A 17,500-nucleotide genomic window follows, 5' to 3' on the forward strand; every position below is an offset into this window, starting at 1 on the left:
TAATAACCGCTCTGCGGCCTGCCTCTTGGGGCTTCCTGTAGGAGTAAAGTCAATGAATTAATTTTTTTTTCTGTTTACTGAATAAAATGTCTGATTAAGCTTGTGAAAAAATTGACCGATTGAGCTTCCTTGCTGGAATTGAATGGGTTGCAAAGAAAGTCATCTAAGAACCGATAACTTCTGATCGGAGTTTAAATCTCATGAACTACGTGAAGTTCACTGTCGTGGTCGCTGCATCAATCTCGCCAAAACGGTATCTTAAAGAACAAAAGATTTTGCCATCTTAAAAATGTTCAACCGATTTACAAAGAATGCAATTGAGTTAGTAGCAGTCTGCGCAATCATTGAGACTACCTTAATATTTTATCTCAGTGATATGGATAAAGAGCCAAAGAATCCTTGCCTTAGAGGGGGTTGGCCGCGGAGCGGCAAGCCTCTGGCCTGGCTCCGAAGGGGCGGAACTTCGTCAAAAGTTCATGATGGATACTTGTTGTTGATTTTGAAAATCGTGTTGAAGATAAAAAAATTAAAAAAAAAAAAAAAAAAAGGGGCAAGCTTAGCAATAAAGATCGGTGGAGGGCTCATTTATGGGACTGCCTTCGTTGGTGGGAGCTATCACGCAAAATATTTGATTGGAGAACAGAATAGTGTTAATAACTTTCCGATTTCTACAAGCCGAGTGTTCAACAACAACAAGGTGAAATGATCTATGTCGGAGGAATGGCTTTGGCTTTGGAATTGGTTACCGCTCTGTGGACTGGCTGAAGGCTTGCCAGTCGTTTCTTGTGAACTATAATAAATTGGACAGAAAACTTTCGAGAGTTTGTTATAGTTCTAAAGGCTTTTGGAAGGGATTGCTAGCTGTAAAGAAGTTGGCTCAAGAAGCCGGAGTGACTGAAGATGAAGCAAAGCTTTAGTTGGTGAGGCAGACCATCTAGCATATTTATTTACTTGCCCCAAAACATATTTCGAGACCAACTCTTGATGTTGCATCTCCAAACGCAGTTTATCAAGCTGGTCTTCTTTTCCTTTATCATGACAGGCTTTCGAGAGGTAAGAAAGTCTTCAAATATGCGTCAACAGTTGTTGATGTTGCAAGCAGATTCAAGGCTGCTGGTACAATAATGAAAAACTTATCAACTTTTCTGCAACTCCTGCAACAGAGGCAGAATTCCTGTAAGAGAATTGCACAAACATAGAAGGAGATCTTTTTCATGAAGGACTGCTCTCAGACTGTCATACTCTTCTAATTTAAAAAGACACTGTTTTGACAGAAGAACAAATCAAGGCACACCACGACTTCTTCATAGGAAGATACAACATTGATACTGATCCTGTCGAATGGTTGAATTTATCTAAATTAGTTCTAGATACCGAAGATTGATAAGTTAATATATCAAATTTTTTGGAAAAATTATGACGAGAGTTTTGCGCTGGTCTCAGTGAGTAGCTGTGAAATATAATATTTCTTGGCAATGCAAAGCTAAGGACAAAAAATTGGTCCGGGCTTGACTCAAAACACTTTTTTATACCTTGTTTTGTATTGTCCCAAAAATTTCATTTTTCTAATACAATTTTTAAATATATTTTTTTCCATCCACACTTTTCTATCCACCTTTTCCATCAGCATCCGCCATCCGCAGTCAGCTGGTCGTCGTTTTATAGACACCCAAAACATCCTGGTTCTTCAATTTCAATCATGTAAACATCTGATTTCTGTTGCACATTGAGATGTTTGCTTTTTTTCTGCGCTTAAAACTAGACTATGGATGGCGAAAAGAAAAAGAGGGAAGAGTCCTTTGGTGAAAGTAAGAAAAGAATCCTGTCTGTAAGTACAAGAATTAAGGAAACTCGATGCGGAATAGTTGAAGAAACTCACCGAAACGGATAAGGGTTCGTGGTTGAAGCGACGAGCGCTCGATCAGCAACCTTTAACGAGTTCTGCCGAAGTGTGCTTAGGCGGCTTTTAAGTTGAAAAAAATAAAAGACATGAAATCGAAATGGCCGGCCAGCGGGTTATTTAACTAAGTTCTGGTGCGGAAACTGCTACCGGCAAAATATGTTTTTGCTGACAGTCTCCCGAGACACCGCGGGACACTTCTGTGTTTGTATTGGCGTTCGGCATTGCATTACGAAAAGGTTCGCTTAGAGCCATCGGATGAAGCTTTATTCAAATAACCGTTAGAGCTTTTTTATGTTATTGACATTAAGGTTAGGTGACTTCTGACTGTTCGCCAAGTTGGACGTCATAGACAATTAAAACATATTTCTCTCTTAAATTAATCTTCTTAATACCCGAAAGCAAACTTTATACTTATCGAATTGCTCTTCTTTTAGTTAAGTAACACATAAGAATATGGAAAATGCTCACAAAATTTTAGAGACCAACCGCACAAGATTCAAATTGTGCAGAAGTTTTATTTGAGCGGTCAGATTTGATACCTGATTAATTCGCTCAAAGAAACATCGTCCGTTTCAAATTGTTGCGTCTCAGTCTGTTTACGATTACATCGAGCTAGAACTAAACTTTTTCTTTTTTCTGGATGGCGCATTTGATATGCTTTTCATTTATTTATAGTTTGTTTGCACTGTGAATAGCCCATTTAAAAATTTTTTCGGAGGGACATTTGCCAATGTCTACCGTATCCTTAAAAAAATGTTTTCCACATGGAACAAGTTTTGTTAAGCTGGTTGGTAAATTGCGGAGATGCTCCATTTTTTAAAATTTATCCGTCAGTTCCCTAGGGAAGGCAATAGAAGCCTCGAGTGGATGTAAAAGTGCATGTAGCAAATAAAATGCATCAATGCTAGTCTAACTCGAAATCTTATAAACTTTTTCATTGTTTCAAATTTTTTCCTTGAGACAACAATCAATTGATCCGCTCATTTTTTCTTCTACAGTCATCCTTCATGTGATGATGGAATTTCCAGGAGCAGGTGGAGTAGAGTAATTCCAATTAAATGTTTATGTACCTTAAAATGAACTAGAAGAAAAATATAATATTTGACTGATCTATCATAATAGTTAGTCATAGACTTCCTGTTAGAATTACGTCGGATTGTAATTCAAAACGTAAGTTGGAAAGCAAGACAAAGAATAACGGTGCTATCACCCTGATCTCACCAATTTCCACTTGTAAAATCTAGCCTAATTCTAATTTTTGTTTCAGTGAGGTTTAGGGTTTTGATGCCCATTTTTGGTTATCAAAATTAATAATAAAAAAATACTTTCTCGTCTTCATCACTATCGTTATCACTATGATTATCAGCATATATATTTTTTGGGTTTATTTATTTATTCATTTATTTTTTTTTCACAGAGTGCCTAGCAACCTGTTTCAAAAACTCCTCTTACATATTTTCCAAAAGCGGAAGAGATTGGTCTAATAACAGGATTGTCTGTATCGTCCAGGGAGGTAACTTAGTTTCCATCGAAACTGAAGAAAAATGGCAGTTTATCAATTATGAGATTCGAAAGCGCGGTACTTGGAACACTAGTAGGTGGCACATTGGTTTAAGGAAGAGAGACGGGGTTTGGACTTGGGAGAGTGGAGAACAACTGAATGTTTCGAAATGGCAATATCTTGAGCCAGATTCTCACGACAGTTACGCGGAAATATCCGAGAACGGAAGCGTCTTTAATGGTATCTCTAAGTGTGATGATAAAGCCTATATCTGCGAGATGCCCGGAGGTAAGATCACATTCCAACCATAAACTACATTATGTGCTGAAACATTACTCGTACACTTTTGTCATGAAAATTACTCTTGCCTCTGAAATTAAAAATATTGTGCACAGAATATGCTCAGCTCACCCAACTTGTACGTTTGAGCGATGAAGGAACTTTTAAGCGCGCATTAGCAGTTGAACTCAATGCCCTTGCCATATCACTCTAGAGTTGCCATTTTTGCATCGCTTGCAGCTTGAATAACAGCGATCGAAATTGTACATTTCACAACTTTTGTCAAGTGGGATGCGATTGGGATAATCTAGTTAACGGAATTTTCCTTCCCCACAAGTTACAAGGTGTGTTCACTGGGGTCAGTGAGCTTATGCATTTTGTTTTTGTTTGAACATGACACATTGAAGTATTTCTATATTTTGTGTGAGGGTGGGTGCGCATGTGTATTTCTTGTATGAGTCAGTGATAAATATGTTATTCACCGGCCGGGGGTTCGTATTGGGTAAGACTGTGCCTAAGGTCTTGAGTACCGCTACTTAAGAAAGAGTGTACAGTTTTCCCCAATACGGACTGACCTAGGCTGGTGAATAACAATTTTTTTTTTAAACTTCACGAAATGTTTTCCAAAAGGACCCTAATGATTGAGTGTTGTAATTACGGCAAAGATCCACCGTGAAATGAACAATTTTCGAGCGAGTAAATGGTAGTTGAAACAGACTTAGGTAATGCAAATGAAAGAGAGGCTTCAACGAAACATTTTTATTTGTATAAGGAAAAGGGCGATTTAGAAGGCTTCCAAAGAGACTTCAAAACATTTTTTTACAAGTATCTGTCACACTCTGACACCTGTCAGTAAGAGAGCACGTAAGAAAAAAAGCGCATGCACGCTTTAAAAAAGAAAAAAAAAACAACAACAACAACTGCACTGGTTTGGCAAACTAACTTAAGTTCAATGACTGTGGCGACAATTTTTTTTTCAAAAGCAGTCAATGATCCTACGGAAAGTATTACTTCCAACGACTTTTGATGAACGAAGTACAACTCTGCTTAGTCAGTAAATGGAAAGTAATTGTAAGCAAATTTAAATCTATGTTTTGAAGTTGTGGGAGTTTGCTCGTTTGTTTGGTCCAATCGCGTCGTTAAATCTGGTCTTTAATCAAAAAGTGAATTTTTAATGCAGCTTTTTCTCGTTGAATTCCTTCGTTTTCTGTTGTGAAATTTACGGTAGAAATGTCCTAACTTACCGAAAGCTCATTTGAAGTATAGAACTGAACACTTCGTTCACTGTTTTTAATGGACAAATTGTTTGAGAGAATTCAGATATAAAACGAATAAAGTTCCTTAATTAGTTCAATTTAAACACATACGTTACGTTCTAACTTTCCGAGTTACTTCTAGTGAAGGTTTAGGTTAATTACAAGCGGTTTTTAGGCCGCGTGTCAACCCATTGAATGAAATTTGCTGATAAAATTCATTTCAAAACCATGTTTTTTCGCTGGTAACCAAAGTGATTCTAGGAAGAGAGAAAGAAGGGATTAATAATAAGTTATTAATCGGCTTGATTTGCCTTGAAATGAATTGCTTAAAAATACTGCCCAGCTGGCAAAACGAAAATCCGGAGCGTATTAAGAACCCATAAGATTGCAGAATTCGTTAACGTGCCCTCTGAGAAAAACAAATAATAAATACTTTTCTTTCGAGAGAGGTTGTCGGAAGTGCAAACAATAACCCCGAAAGGTATTGCAGGTAGCTTTCAGGTCGTAGTTAGACGACCTCAGGATTTCAGGGAAATCAGGCATCACGGGTTGGATGAGCCTATTTAATTTACAAGACTGACTTCAAAATCTAAAATGCATGAAAAACGAAAAGCAAGAACCTACCCTAATTAATTTATCTTTACTTTTTATTTCCATATTGATTACCATTTCACATATAATCTTTTGAGATTGTCGCGTGCACTTTAAATTTTTGCTCTTTTTTCCTACAACCTTTTCCATATCAACTGTATACAGTTAACTGTGTATCTCCAGTTGCACATTCTTGGGAACTTACTTGAAGTCTGTCCAGATTTTTTTTTTTGGGGGGGGGGAGGGGAAGGAGGTGTCAACGAGCAACTAGTTAATATTCAAAAACTCAACTACCAGAATTACACGAACTCACAGATACTCTTAGCTGATGTGTAGTTAATAATTCAGAAAGACAGGTCAGAGATAGTTATGAAAGATTTATTGTATTAACTGACACTGATTTAACTGTTTTCCATCTCATTTGTTTTTCTCCTTTATTGTCATTGTGATTATAACCTTTTTATGCTACCATCATTATTATAATTATTACTTTGTTTATCATCATTATGATAATTAGTATTTTTATTTTCCTTTTCATCATTTTGTAGAATGGCAAAATGTAACTTTTCAAAACTCTTGGTACATATTTTCGGCGTATGGAAGATACTGGCTCTGGAACAGAGTCACCTGCCAAAACCAAGGAGGGGATCTAGTTTCCATTGAAACCGAAGAGGAATGGAGTTTCATCAATGACGAGATTCAAAGGCGAAATAATATCCACTCTGACATTAAATGGAGTATTGGTTTAACCAAAGGGGCCGCGAATTGGACCTGGGTGAGTGGAAGACCGCTGACTATTTGGAAATGGGGACAAGAGGAGCCAAGTGCTGAACACGACGCGGCCTTCATGTACAAGCTGTCTAGTAATGGCGAACGGGGCGTGCTTGGTAGTGGTGTTAGCAATGTTACAATTTGGGAAAAGTGGCACGCTTATATTTGTGAGATTTCCATGGGTAAGTTTTTGTTGTTGTTGCATGTATTTGTTGTTTCTGTTAATATTATTTTGAGTAAAGTAGAGGGCACCAGAGGCGCTTAGACGCATTAAAAAAAATTCTTTGCTAAAGTTTGTGATACTCACAACAGAATTTATGTAAATCCTCTGACAGTCAGAATCAAGTTTGCAGTTACCTTTGCGTAAATGAAAATATGTTTGAAACAATCTCAATGAAGGTTTTTCACGATATAAATGTCTAACTTTCAATCCTGTGTGCAGAGGAAAGTTCAAGATGGTTCTGTTTCCATCACTATTGTTACGAGTAAGAAAAGTTATAAGACTTTCAATCATCAGTTATTTTTATGTAGTTGATTTATCCTTTCGATTGAACAAAATGATGGTGAATACTAATTGCAAAGAATCATTAGTCTGACAGTCACCAGATGGCGTATATACATTTTCTTGTTTAAAAAATAGTCAATACTGAGTTGGAATTTAGTTGATGCTCTGCTTACCAAAAAGATAAACATAGGCATGCAAAAGCTATTATTTTGGCCGGGAGGGTTGAGATGGGACATTTTGTGTTCCTAACGCTTTCAGCTTTCTGACAGAAAAAGAGCATAACTTTTAAAATAACGAAAATATCGAATAACTTCACCTTAAGATAAAAAAAAACTTAATTTATTTGAACTCACACAGGTATTTTGTGGTCTATCGTCTCTATTATCTGCAAAAATCCAAGCAAATATAAAATTAATCGATGCCACGCTTACCGTTGTCTCCCTTTTGGTCTCGTCACACAATGCGGTCACCTAGTATTTTGGAAAATATTTGAACATGTGCTAATAGGAAAGCCATACAATTTTGAAATGGCTCGATTAACATCTCATTCCAATCGAAGATTTCTATTATCACCCATCTTTAGCATCGGCATCATCATCATCCTCACCATCGCCATCGCCATCACCATCGCTACTGTCATCGCCAACGCCGTTGTCATCACCAACGCCGATGCAAATTTCAACTACAGCTTCAATAACAGCATCTTATAGTAAGTATTAATAACAAAACCAATAAGAACGTATGTCGTAACACTGACAAGGAATAATACTATATTCTACATACTTTATACTATATAAAATATAATATGTACTCTGTAATATATTCTATACAGTACATAATATATACTATATACTAGATACTTAGGTTTAGTACCTAACTGTCATGTTATGAGGAAAGCCGTAAAACAGTGAAAGAGCTCAATTAACATCTCGTTCTAATCGAAGATTTCCATTATTATCCATCTTAAGCATCGGCATCAGCATCGCCATGGCTACTGTCATCGCCGACGCCATCGTCATCACCAACACCGACGCAAATTTCAACTACAACCCCAATAACAACATCTTATAGTAAGTGCTAATAACAAAATCAGCAAGAACGTATGTCGTAGTACTGACAAGGAATAATACTATATACTACACACTATATACTTTATACTATATACTATATAATATCTAATGTATACTATATACCCATAAACTCAGGTGTAGCGCTTGACTGTCATGGCTTAGCCCGCAGCGCGCGCAGGGTGGCCCATACCTATGAAATTTAGTAATAGCCCATCAAGGCCAGAAAATTTGGTTTAGTGTGTTTTCGTATGACCTACCGTCCAAGGTACTACTTTTAGCATGCGCGGGCAACCGTATTGCGGGCTCAAATTTGGCTATTACGTAGGCAAAAGGGAAATGGAATAGGTAATGCGTAAGGGCGGTCGCAAGCTTAATTTGGAGAGACATTCGTGTGCGCTAAGAAGCTCAGATACAGAGTGATGAAGTACACTACTGCCGGAGTTCGTTGCCGAGTACCGCGAGCAAAATTTGGCTATTACGTAGGCAAAAGGGAAATGGAATAGGTAATGCGTAAGGGTGGTCGCAAGCTTAATTTGGAGAGACATTCGTGTGCGCTAAGAAGCTCAGATACAGAGTGATGAAGTACACTACTGCCGGAGTTCGTTGCCAAGTACCGCGAGCATCCAGTTAGCGATTACACGAGGGCTTCACGCGGGCTAGCAGAGTTGAAGCTGCGCAAGCGAAGGAATTTACAACCTGCATTTTCAGCAGGAAGTTATACTGACTAGTTCATAGTTGAAAGCTTATTGATTCTTAGTATTTACACGGCAAGAGGAACGAGAGGAACGCCAAAAACGACTTAAAAAGACTGATGTAAAACGGAGATTATCTAACGAAGAGTGGCACGAGAACGAAGAAAAAAAGCCCCAGAAAAAAAGACTGGAAAAAAAGTCTACAACAAAGAAAAAGCAAAGCACAAAGGAACCGAAAAGGACAGCCCGGAAGGAAGTTGATTCTTATCTGAGTTTTCTTTTAAGTTAAGCTCAGGAAAAATTCAAAACTTTTTTATCCATCGTCGTTTGATATTAGCTTTAGTTTATAATTCATTGGTGTTTTACCGCAATAATATATTCAAGTAATACTCCACATATTTAAAACTGATTACATAATGTCTTTTATAATTGTACACATTTTATTTGCCTCTCAAATTTTTGGCATCAATAGTTAAGAGCAACTTTTTTTCAAGACCGCGTGAGGACTGGCACATCGACCGAAAATGACTACCCTCATATTTCAGTCAGAGGTACCGTACAGTGAACTTAGAAACGGGATAAATTTTTCCTCCCAGATTTGCTTCTTTATTCTAGAAAATTCGCGAAAACTGAAGCGAACGTCGGTAGCCGTAAAATGGTGGAAATCAGTGCCCCGAGTAGAGGCAAATGAACTTTGCTCATGAAAGACGCAAAAAAAGGAGGTTCGCATCTACTTGATAAATTTGTATCGGTGAGATTGACGAATGGTTTAAGTCTAAAACGGGACCATTTTATTCAATTTGGGGCTTGCAGAACGCTTTCAGAAATCACCAATCAATCAAAATAAAAATATCGCATTTAATGGAAAATTTTCTGTTCGATCAAGAAACCATACCGTAAGCTAACGTTGCATGGTTAACGACGGCAGACTGGTTTTTATCCCTGCTTTCGTTTCAAATTCTCATTTATTTCCTATGGTGAAATTTTTTACAATAACACATTCCGTAAACTAGCGGCAGGCGTCTGTTTTTCTTTGCCTATTCGAACACATTTAAATTTTAAGAAAGTTCTGGGATAAAATTAAGCTTTCTTCTGGACTTGAGAGAAGACAATTCATTTCCTGGAATGTGTCAAATTACTAGAGTGGACTTCTCAGATGTCAGCTAGTAAAACATTGCTTCTGAAATTTTACTGACTTATAGATACTATAAATAGATGGTTGCAAGAAAAAGCACACAACATCAAAAAAATCACACTGAAGTGTCTATACAGACATTTGTTCTTATTGGTGATTGGCCTGTGATATTTTTGCGGTTTTTCCTATTCATCTTCAGGTTAGTTAGATTTTGGATTTTACATTCAAACTGGGTTGGGTTTATTAATTGCTTATGTTTCATCATGGTTTGTTTGTATGAAAAGGTAATTTTAGTTTAGGCTGAGATATGTTTTTTGAAGCAACATCCTTATGAACTTCCATTCAAAATGGAATGCTTCGATAACTTTCTTCATTTCTCTTTGATACTACACCATATAATGTTTCTGGAACACATCTGAAGGAAGCAGGTTGTAAAAAAGTTTTATTCGCTTCAGAATTTGTATAAGTTGTGCGAACTACAGGTCTCTACGAAATCTTCATGAGTACGAGTTTTGTCAACATTAAAGCCTTACATGCATGCGCACGGGTACATGTAAGAGCTGTGAAAAGCTGTTAAATGCAGCGAATATTTGGCTTGGATTTTCCGCTAAAGTAACCTGTATGATTATATACTTATTTTTTTTTAATCTTATTTTTCCAGCCCATCATGAATTCTAATTTTTCAACCAAATTTTATATTCTTTGAATATATTTAAATCTCCTTGTCATTAGTTATTACAAGTCTATTCAAAGTAAGAATGATACGAATTTTTTTTACCTTTTCTGGTTGATAGCAGTTTTTAAAATTAGAACTAATGGAACTTAACGCCCATCGAGTTCTCCTTAACCAGTTTTTTGTGCATTGAAAGTACGATTATTGAAATTTTCTCTAAATCTACTGGCTGGGAAGACAAAATGGACAGTGCATTCAATGTATAAACTGATTTATTGCATTGAGTTGACCAGTACCCAAGTATTTTCAAACCTTTTATATTAATTGTTTTTATCGTGAACCAAAGAAAGTCCTAATGGATAGTCAAATGAATAATTTTTCAGATCAATCAATAAAATCTATTATCGTATTTCATGTTAACATGTTCCCACAACTCCTTCCGAGAGGCTTCCATCAAAAACTTTTCAACCTCTTTAACAATAACTCATACATGACCAGACACGTCTGCGGTAGTTTGCGAATCGACTCACTTGAAGTAAAATCGTGGGTTAACATACCGGAAGTAATTGTCGAGCTTTACGGTAATGAAACAGCTCGAAATGGCTCCTAAAGCGTACATCTTTTATGTGTTGAGGGTTTGATGAAAAGCATCGGTCAAAAGTTCTTCCATGTCAACGATGTAACAAAAAAACCGTAAATAACGGTTAAACTGATAAGAACAGAGAAAGTCGCCTTTTTCGTAACTATGCTAAGTTTGTTTGTTTGATTTATTGATTTATTTTAACAACGTTATTTTAGATGCGAAGTTGGGCAAAAGAAAACCTGACCTTGTGGCGGTCATTTCCGGGGGCGCAGAAGTAACAAGAGGACTCCAGAAAAACATGACACTGAATGCCTTACTATCGTATGACCCAGAAGTTGCACATGGCAACCAATCAGGAATGAAATTCACCTGGCATTATGGCATAATCATAGCTAATCACTCCAGCAAACAAGCGGACGCGAAAGGGGAGAAAGATTTCTTTACGGCCGTGAACGAGTCAGCCATCCATTATTCTGGAAAAGCATCTGGCGAACAAATTTCCTTAAACACCGAAGCTTTGTCTCTTAATCAGACCTACATAATTAAATTGGTTGTGACCAAGGACAGTCGTATTTCCACCGTTTATCAAGTTGTTCATTTGATAAAAGGAGATCCCCCAGAAATATATGTAAGGTAAGGGGTCTACTTTGTTTTTTTCTGTTATTTAGTTTGTTTGGTTTGTTTTTAATGTTGCTTTTGTTGCCATCTTTAATACCTATATTTGTTCTTTACCTTGCTATTGCTCATTATTTTCACTACTGATGCTTCTGTCGCCCAGTTCTACTTGTTTTGTTTCTGGTTTCGTTATTTTTCGTTGTTTCTGCCGCCTTCGTTTTTTTTAAATTTGTGGTTGCTGCTAATGATATATTTACGGTTAACATTGTCGTTCTGGTTGTTACTGTTGTTGTAGCTTCATTAACAGTCATTCATATCAATGTTAAATTGCAGCCATTGCTGCAGCTGTTCTTTTTAGATACATGCTCACACCAAATAACGGAAGTTCAAAACCCTTTCTTCACTGAGTGTTCGCCCAATCTTTTTTGCTTCTTTTTAGATGTTTCTTTAACTGCCACACTAAAGTGAGTCCCTCGGTCAAACTTAGCATCGAATCACAATGCCGCGGATTACAGTGCTCTAAAATATCTTCCTATGAGTGGATGCTCTACCAGCAATTTAAGCAAAACATGTCCTTTACCTGGCAAAGGAAACATAATCTACGACTCATCACAAGTACACCGCTGAATTCAAGTGACATTGTTATCAAAGAAGGTTCCCTTACTAGTGGAAATAAGTACCGCTTGGCACTAATAATTACAACTACGAACGGTTTAAAGGGAATGAATGCTTACGATTTCGTCATAGCGATACCTCCTACAGGGGGGAACTGTTCGATCACTCCGCCAAGCGGCATCTCACTGAAGACTGATTTCAATCTGAGCTGTAGCAACTGGGAAAGTGACAACACCCCTCTGACTTTCCAGTTTCAATACAGGCTAGAGAACGGTCTGTACAATGTGTTGTATCGTGGCGTTAACGACACCATAAGAACCTCTTGGATACCGCCTGGGAACAATGCAGATAACTTTACTGTCAAGTTTAACGCTACAGTGACTGACAATTTTGGAATTTCTGCTTTCCCAATCCCTTTGACAGTTCATGTAGGTCGCTAACCATTGATTTAATGTCTAGCATGAAAGGATGTGAGAATATTTCAATTTCTTTTGGTCCCTATTAGATATAGATTAGTTATAGTCATAGATACTCGCTTTTGACTTTTGCAGATCAAGCCATCTCAGAAAGAAAGACCCGATGCTATCACAAACTTTCTAATGGCAAATGACAGTTTATTCGATGAATTCATCAGGAGCGGAAACCTGAGGAAAGCGGCACTAATAGCAAACTCTGTCCTGCTATCCGTTTCACAAGAAACCTCAATTGAATTGCAGGAGAGATACAAGGTACTTTTAAAACCCAAACTGTCACTTAAAAAGTGAAATAAAACTAGTTCGTTATGATCATATCCTAAAAGCAAAGAGCCAAACATGCAAAAAAAGGAATAGATAATTTGTAATTAAAAAAGAAGATAACAAAAGAAATCAAATTCCGAAGAACAGAAAAATTTAATACACTAAATACAGGAACATATTTTTGAGAAAAATGGAGGCTTACGTGTTTAATATCTGATATTTTTGCAGCGCGAGAGTCTTGGCTTCATTGTCACTCAGATGTTCATTTTCCATTGTTAATTCTCGCGGGTTGAGAGTGTGAGCAAACAATTTTCTTTCGTTGTAATGAGTGAAGAACGAATTAAATTTTAAACCAATACTTACAACGTTTTGAAAGTGAGGTTTGAAATCACTAGGCATTCCTTCGTTTCAGCTTGGTGTTTTGATGCATTTAGACCAATCATGCGCTTGCAAACATCATTTTGATGGGTTTTAATTAGCAATTTTTAGTGGGAAACCTGATACGTTGCGTCTAAATATGCCTTTAGATGTGTTATCTTTGGAACGATCCTCCTTATGCGGGATACGGTCTGTTTGCTTAATTCTTTACTGGCTAAAATAACATTAAGCTGATATGTTTATCATTGTTCAAGGTTATGAACTACATCCTTGAAAGCTTTTCCTCCTTGGAAGCGAGAACTTTCTCCGAACTGCTTCAAAGTTCATCAGTTATCGGTTCTGCTCTTCAGGTTTTGGAGAAAGTGCCCCACCAGTCTCTGGTAGGTTAATCCCGTCATGTTGACTGGGGCTTGAAAAGCTATGGTTTTTACGTCAAGTTTTCATACCATGACATTATTTAACCAGAAAGGCTCAAGAAACAATAGCAATGACAACAACTGCAAAGTACTCACTTTAACTACTTAACCACAAATTATACCTACAAAGGTAAAAGGAAATAAATCTGAAAGTAAGCATCTCCATTTATATTCATTTGCGCTCCACAGAATATCTCCCTATCTGCTATCAGTTCAATGACGTCACTCCTGTGGTCTCTCGCCCAGGAAAAAGACGTAGCAGACATACAGCTGACAACCCAATCAGCAGAAAACTTGGCTTTGTGTCTAAATTACGCTCTGAAGGCGGCAGCAGTGATTGCATCAGAGGACTTCAAGTCAAGTTTTCAACAACAGGTGCTGTAATGAAAATTTAGGTGGTGTCTTAAAGTCTAAAATTAAATAGACTTTTAAAACTTATTTATGCATGCAAGCATAATTGTTAGAATTTCTTCATTGGCGAATGGTCCATTGCAGATTGCTATTAACTTCACCGTTATTCTCTTCATCATTCAGATTTTGGAACTTTGTTTGTTTGTTTGTTTCAAGCTTGCGAAAATCCATAACCTGCTTATATTCTCTGTTTATTTTATGCAATTTCTACAGGGTAAGATATTGGTGAAGATTTCAATGAAGGCCCTCGAGAAAGTTGCAGACTCAGTGTTGGCCCTGACAGTGCCTGATGAAAGAACGATACCAATCACAGTAGGACAACTATCCATGACACTCGGAAGATATAGCATCCAGAGACTCTCAGGACTGGAAATAAAAGCAGGAAAAGGCCAGTTTATCTTACCGTCTAATGGCCAATTGTTACTCTCTGGAGTAAACATAACAAGTTTCGTAGATGTTCAGGTAGGTATTCACGCCCTACAGGAAAATATCAATCCAAGTTTTATTTCAGCAGATACCGACCCCAGTCAAGTTAAAGTAACACATTGGGTACCTTAAAAGTTTCCTATTACCTTCAGCAATCATATTTCTTGTCTTGCTTTTGGCATGTTCGACTCTGGCACTTGGGACGGCAAAAAGAGTCGAATCAAGCTTGATTTTCTTAACATCTCCTTAAATAAACCTTACAACTGAGTTGATAACAGGATCAGATCTCCTACTAGCCATTTTCGTCGTTTTACATTCTGGTTTCAAAAAATTGGCAATGAAAATATTTCATATTAAGAGACCAGGTAAATAGTATTATTATTTTTTTTGTTTTAAAAATATATTTTCAGTTTTATTTTGCCCTTGACTTATGATAACTTATGATTAGTAGTGACACCGAATACTTTGTTTGTGTTCAGTTTGGAAGTCCACCAATAAAATCAAACAAGTAAAATTTTCAATCGTTCTTCTTTTAGATGCTGTCATTTTCTTTTAACCCTTACACTTGGGATAGTTCAAAGGAGCGAGTTGACTCTGATGTTGTAACCCTGCAGCTGAAAAACAACAAAGGAGAGCTAATTAAAGTATCAAATCTCTCGGAAGACATCGTCATCATTACACCTTTGAAACCTGGGAAAAACTTTACGGAAAAGGCAAAGTATTTCACAAGGAATGACAATTTACTTTTTCATGAGATAGAGGTTAGACTTGGAAACACCTTGCTGATGATGGAAATCAACCCTCAAGCACCAAACGTATATCTGTTTGCATATATGCGTTTTGGTCAGCGGCCAACATCTCAAGACTACGACCTTAATGCCACTATCTCTCATGACGAAAAGTGTGTTTGGATGCTAAGTGCATATGACAAAAGTGAAGGACAAACGGTCTGCTCCTTGAATCCTCATGCACCGATACAAGTACTTGCTGAGCGTCCCGGGAAATACTTTCTTGGCTTAAAAAATTACAACGCCACAGTGAATTTATCTCACAAAAGAGATAAAAGGTCTTGTCTTGGAGGAAGGCGAAGAAAGCGTTCCTGCGTCGAAGTCAAAGATCCACCACCCACCCCACCCCAGGGTGAAAATGTCTCTGTGATGCCAGTTTATGATTCCACAACAGACCAGAAGTACACTCTGAAGGTGGTCTTAGGTAGTTGTGTTTACTGGTCAGAAAAATTTGACAAGTGGAAATCATCTGGCTGTCGGGTAAGTGAAAAATTATATAACGATCTTCGGGACAATCTGTTTTCTAAATTTAACATTGTATTTGACACAGTTCAGATACTTGGAGCTTTCCTGAGTAATATTTGCAAAATTACTGTGCGATTGTAATAATCTTTACTCATTAGGTTCGTTATTGCATTCAGGCTAATCTTTGATAAGAGAACATTTTCAGACAAAAGTCGAATCGATTTGATAACCAGCCGGGGCTAATCAGCGCCTTAAAACAGAAAACATACAATGTGATTAATGGTGACAGCCAAAATGATTATTTTTCTTAATAATATCTTCCTTGCGTTTTATAATGCCAGGTTTTAGCAGAATTAGATGGATTCTTAAATTGTAGCTGTAGCCACCTGACATCATTTGGGGGAAGTCTTTCAGTTGAACCGAATCCTATTGACTTCGACAAGGTTCTAGTCGAGTTCCAGCAGTTACCAGAAACTGGAAATATCGCTGTAATTGTGGCTATTGCAATGGTTTTATTGTGTTATACAACTACGTTTGTTATCGTAAGGAAATTCGACAAAGAAGACGCGAAAAATGTAAGTGTCGACCCGGATTTTGCTTAGGACCATTGTTTTCACGGGACATGCCCTTTCACTCTCAAACTCCGATTGTCAATTCTCCCCTCCAGCTGTTATAAATTTTCTTGTAAAATAAGTAATGACCATTTGCTAATAGTAGAGCTCGCAGTGCGTAGCCCGATAATTATACAAAATAGCAGTAACCCATCAATCCGAAAAAATTTGGATGTACGACCGTACGACCGTACAAGGTGCTTCTTTTAACATGCGCGGTCAAATGAACCGCGGGCAACACCACGGCTTTGTTCAGTAGTCCAGTGGTCAGTGCACTGGGCTCAGAGTCTGACGACCCGGGTTCTAGTCCTGGCCAGGGCAAGACGTTGAGACGTGCGGGAGAAAAAGATGCGAGCTCCGCTTTTAGGCTTGGCTAAATCTATATATTATATCAAGATACCAACTTCTACTTGATAAGTCTGAATATCCTCATGACCTGTTTCCTGAATAATAGGCAGATGTTTGTTGGAGAAATTACATGTTGATCACTTCTAGGGGTTAAAGGGCTAGGAGGAAAAGGCTTTAATGTTGACGACATTATTCGCTTTTAAGGTTTGTTGAGATCGAGATTTTAACTTTTAAACGCGTTTAACATATCCTAAAAAAAAATTAAAATTTAAAAGTGAAGTGACAGTCAATTAAATTAAACCGTTTTCAGGGTTTACCATGATTTTTTTTTCGGAAAGGGACAAGAAAGCGAATTAAGAATATACATTAGCTAGCCGTGTGAATAGTTCATGCTTTTTTACGTTTTTCTAGAGGAAATTACCAATCCAACTTCCATCATCATCTTCAAGTAGCACATATGAGTATATTATAGTGATTACTACTGGGGCTTGGAAAAACTCAGGCACGACTGCTCATGTAGCTTTGGAGATATACGGTTCTGAAGGAAAGAGTGGCATTCTTCAGCTTAGCCAAGAAGAGCCTGCTGCAGTTGATGTGTTATTCTCTCGAGGTAATTCAGATGTTTTTGTACTTTATGTTACCAAATCACTTGGTTCGATTCAAAGAGTGCAGATTGGGCATGATAATTTTGGAGATAATCCCTCGTGGTACCTAGAGGAAATTCTGATTCG

General features: G+C 37.5%; 1 protein-coding gene across 1 annotated transcript in view; it reads left to right on the top strand.

Annotated features, from left to right (window-relative positions):
* Positions 1-1,765: 1,765 nt before the first annotated feature.
* Positions 1,766-17,500, top strand: part of LOC113685004 (polycystin-1-like protein 2) — a 28,835-nt gene continuing 13,100 nt past the window's right edge. The window contains exons 1-14 of the mRNA XM_089182142.1: positions 1,766-1,808; positions 3,321-3,692; positions 6,079-6,483; positions 7,390-7,515; positions 7,775-7,876; positions 11,175-11,528; positions 11,983-12,617; positions 12,741-12,917; positions 13,559-13,684; positions 13,910-14,095; positions 14,345-14,593; positions 15,094-15,825; positions 16,152-16,385; positions 17,181-17,500. The exon at positions 17,181-17,500 is cut by the window's right edge and continues 940 nt beyond it. Of these exons, the coding sequence (XP_089038268.1) occupies positions 1,766-1,808; positions 3,321-3,692; positions 6,079-6,483; positions 7,390-7,515; positions 7,775-7,876; positions 11,175-11,528; positions 11,983-12,617; positions 12,741-12,917; positions 13,559-13,684; positions 13,910-14,095; positions 14,345-14,593; positions 15,094-15,825; positions 16,152-16,385; positions 17,181-17,500 (4,061 nt within the window). The remainder of the gene's footprint in view (positions 1,809-3,320; positions 3,693-6,078; positions 6,484-7,389; positions 7,516-7,774; positions 7,877-11,174; positions 11,529-11,982; positions 12,618-12,740; positions 12,918-13,558; positions 13,685-13,909; positions 14,096-14,344; positions 14,594-15,093; positions 15,826-16,151; positions 16,386-17,180) is intronic.

The sequence above is a fragment of the Pocillopora damicornis genome, chromosome 1 (genome assembly GCF_964200805.1).
Source record: "Pocillopora damicornis chromosome 1, jaPocDami1.2, whole genome shotgun sequence".
In the NCBI taxonomy this organism is placed as follows: Eukaryota; Metazoa; Cnidaria; class Anthozoa; order Scleractinia; family Pocilloporidae; genus Pocillopora; species Pocillopora damicornis.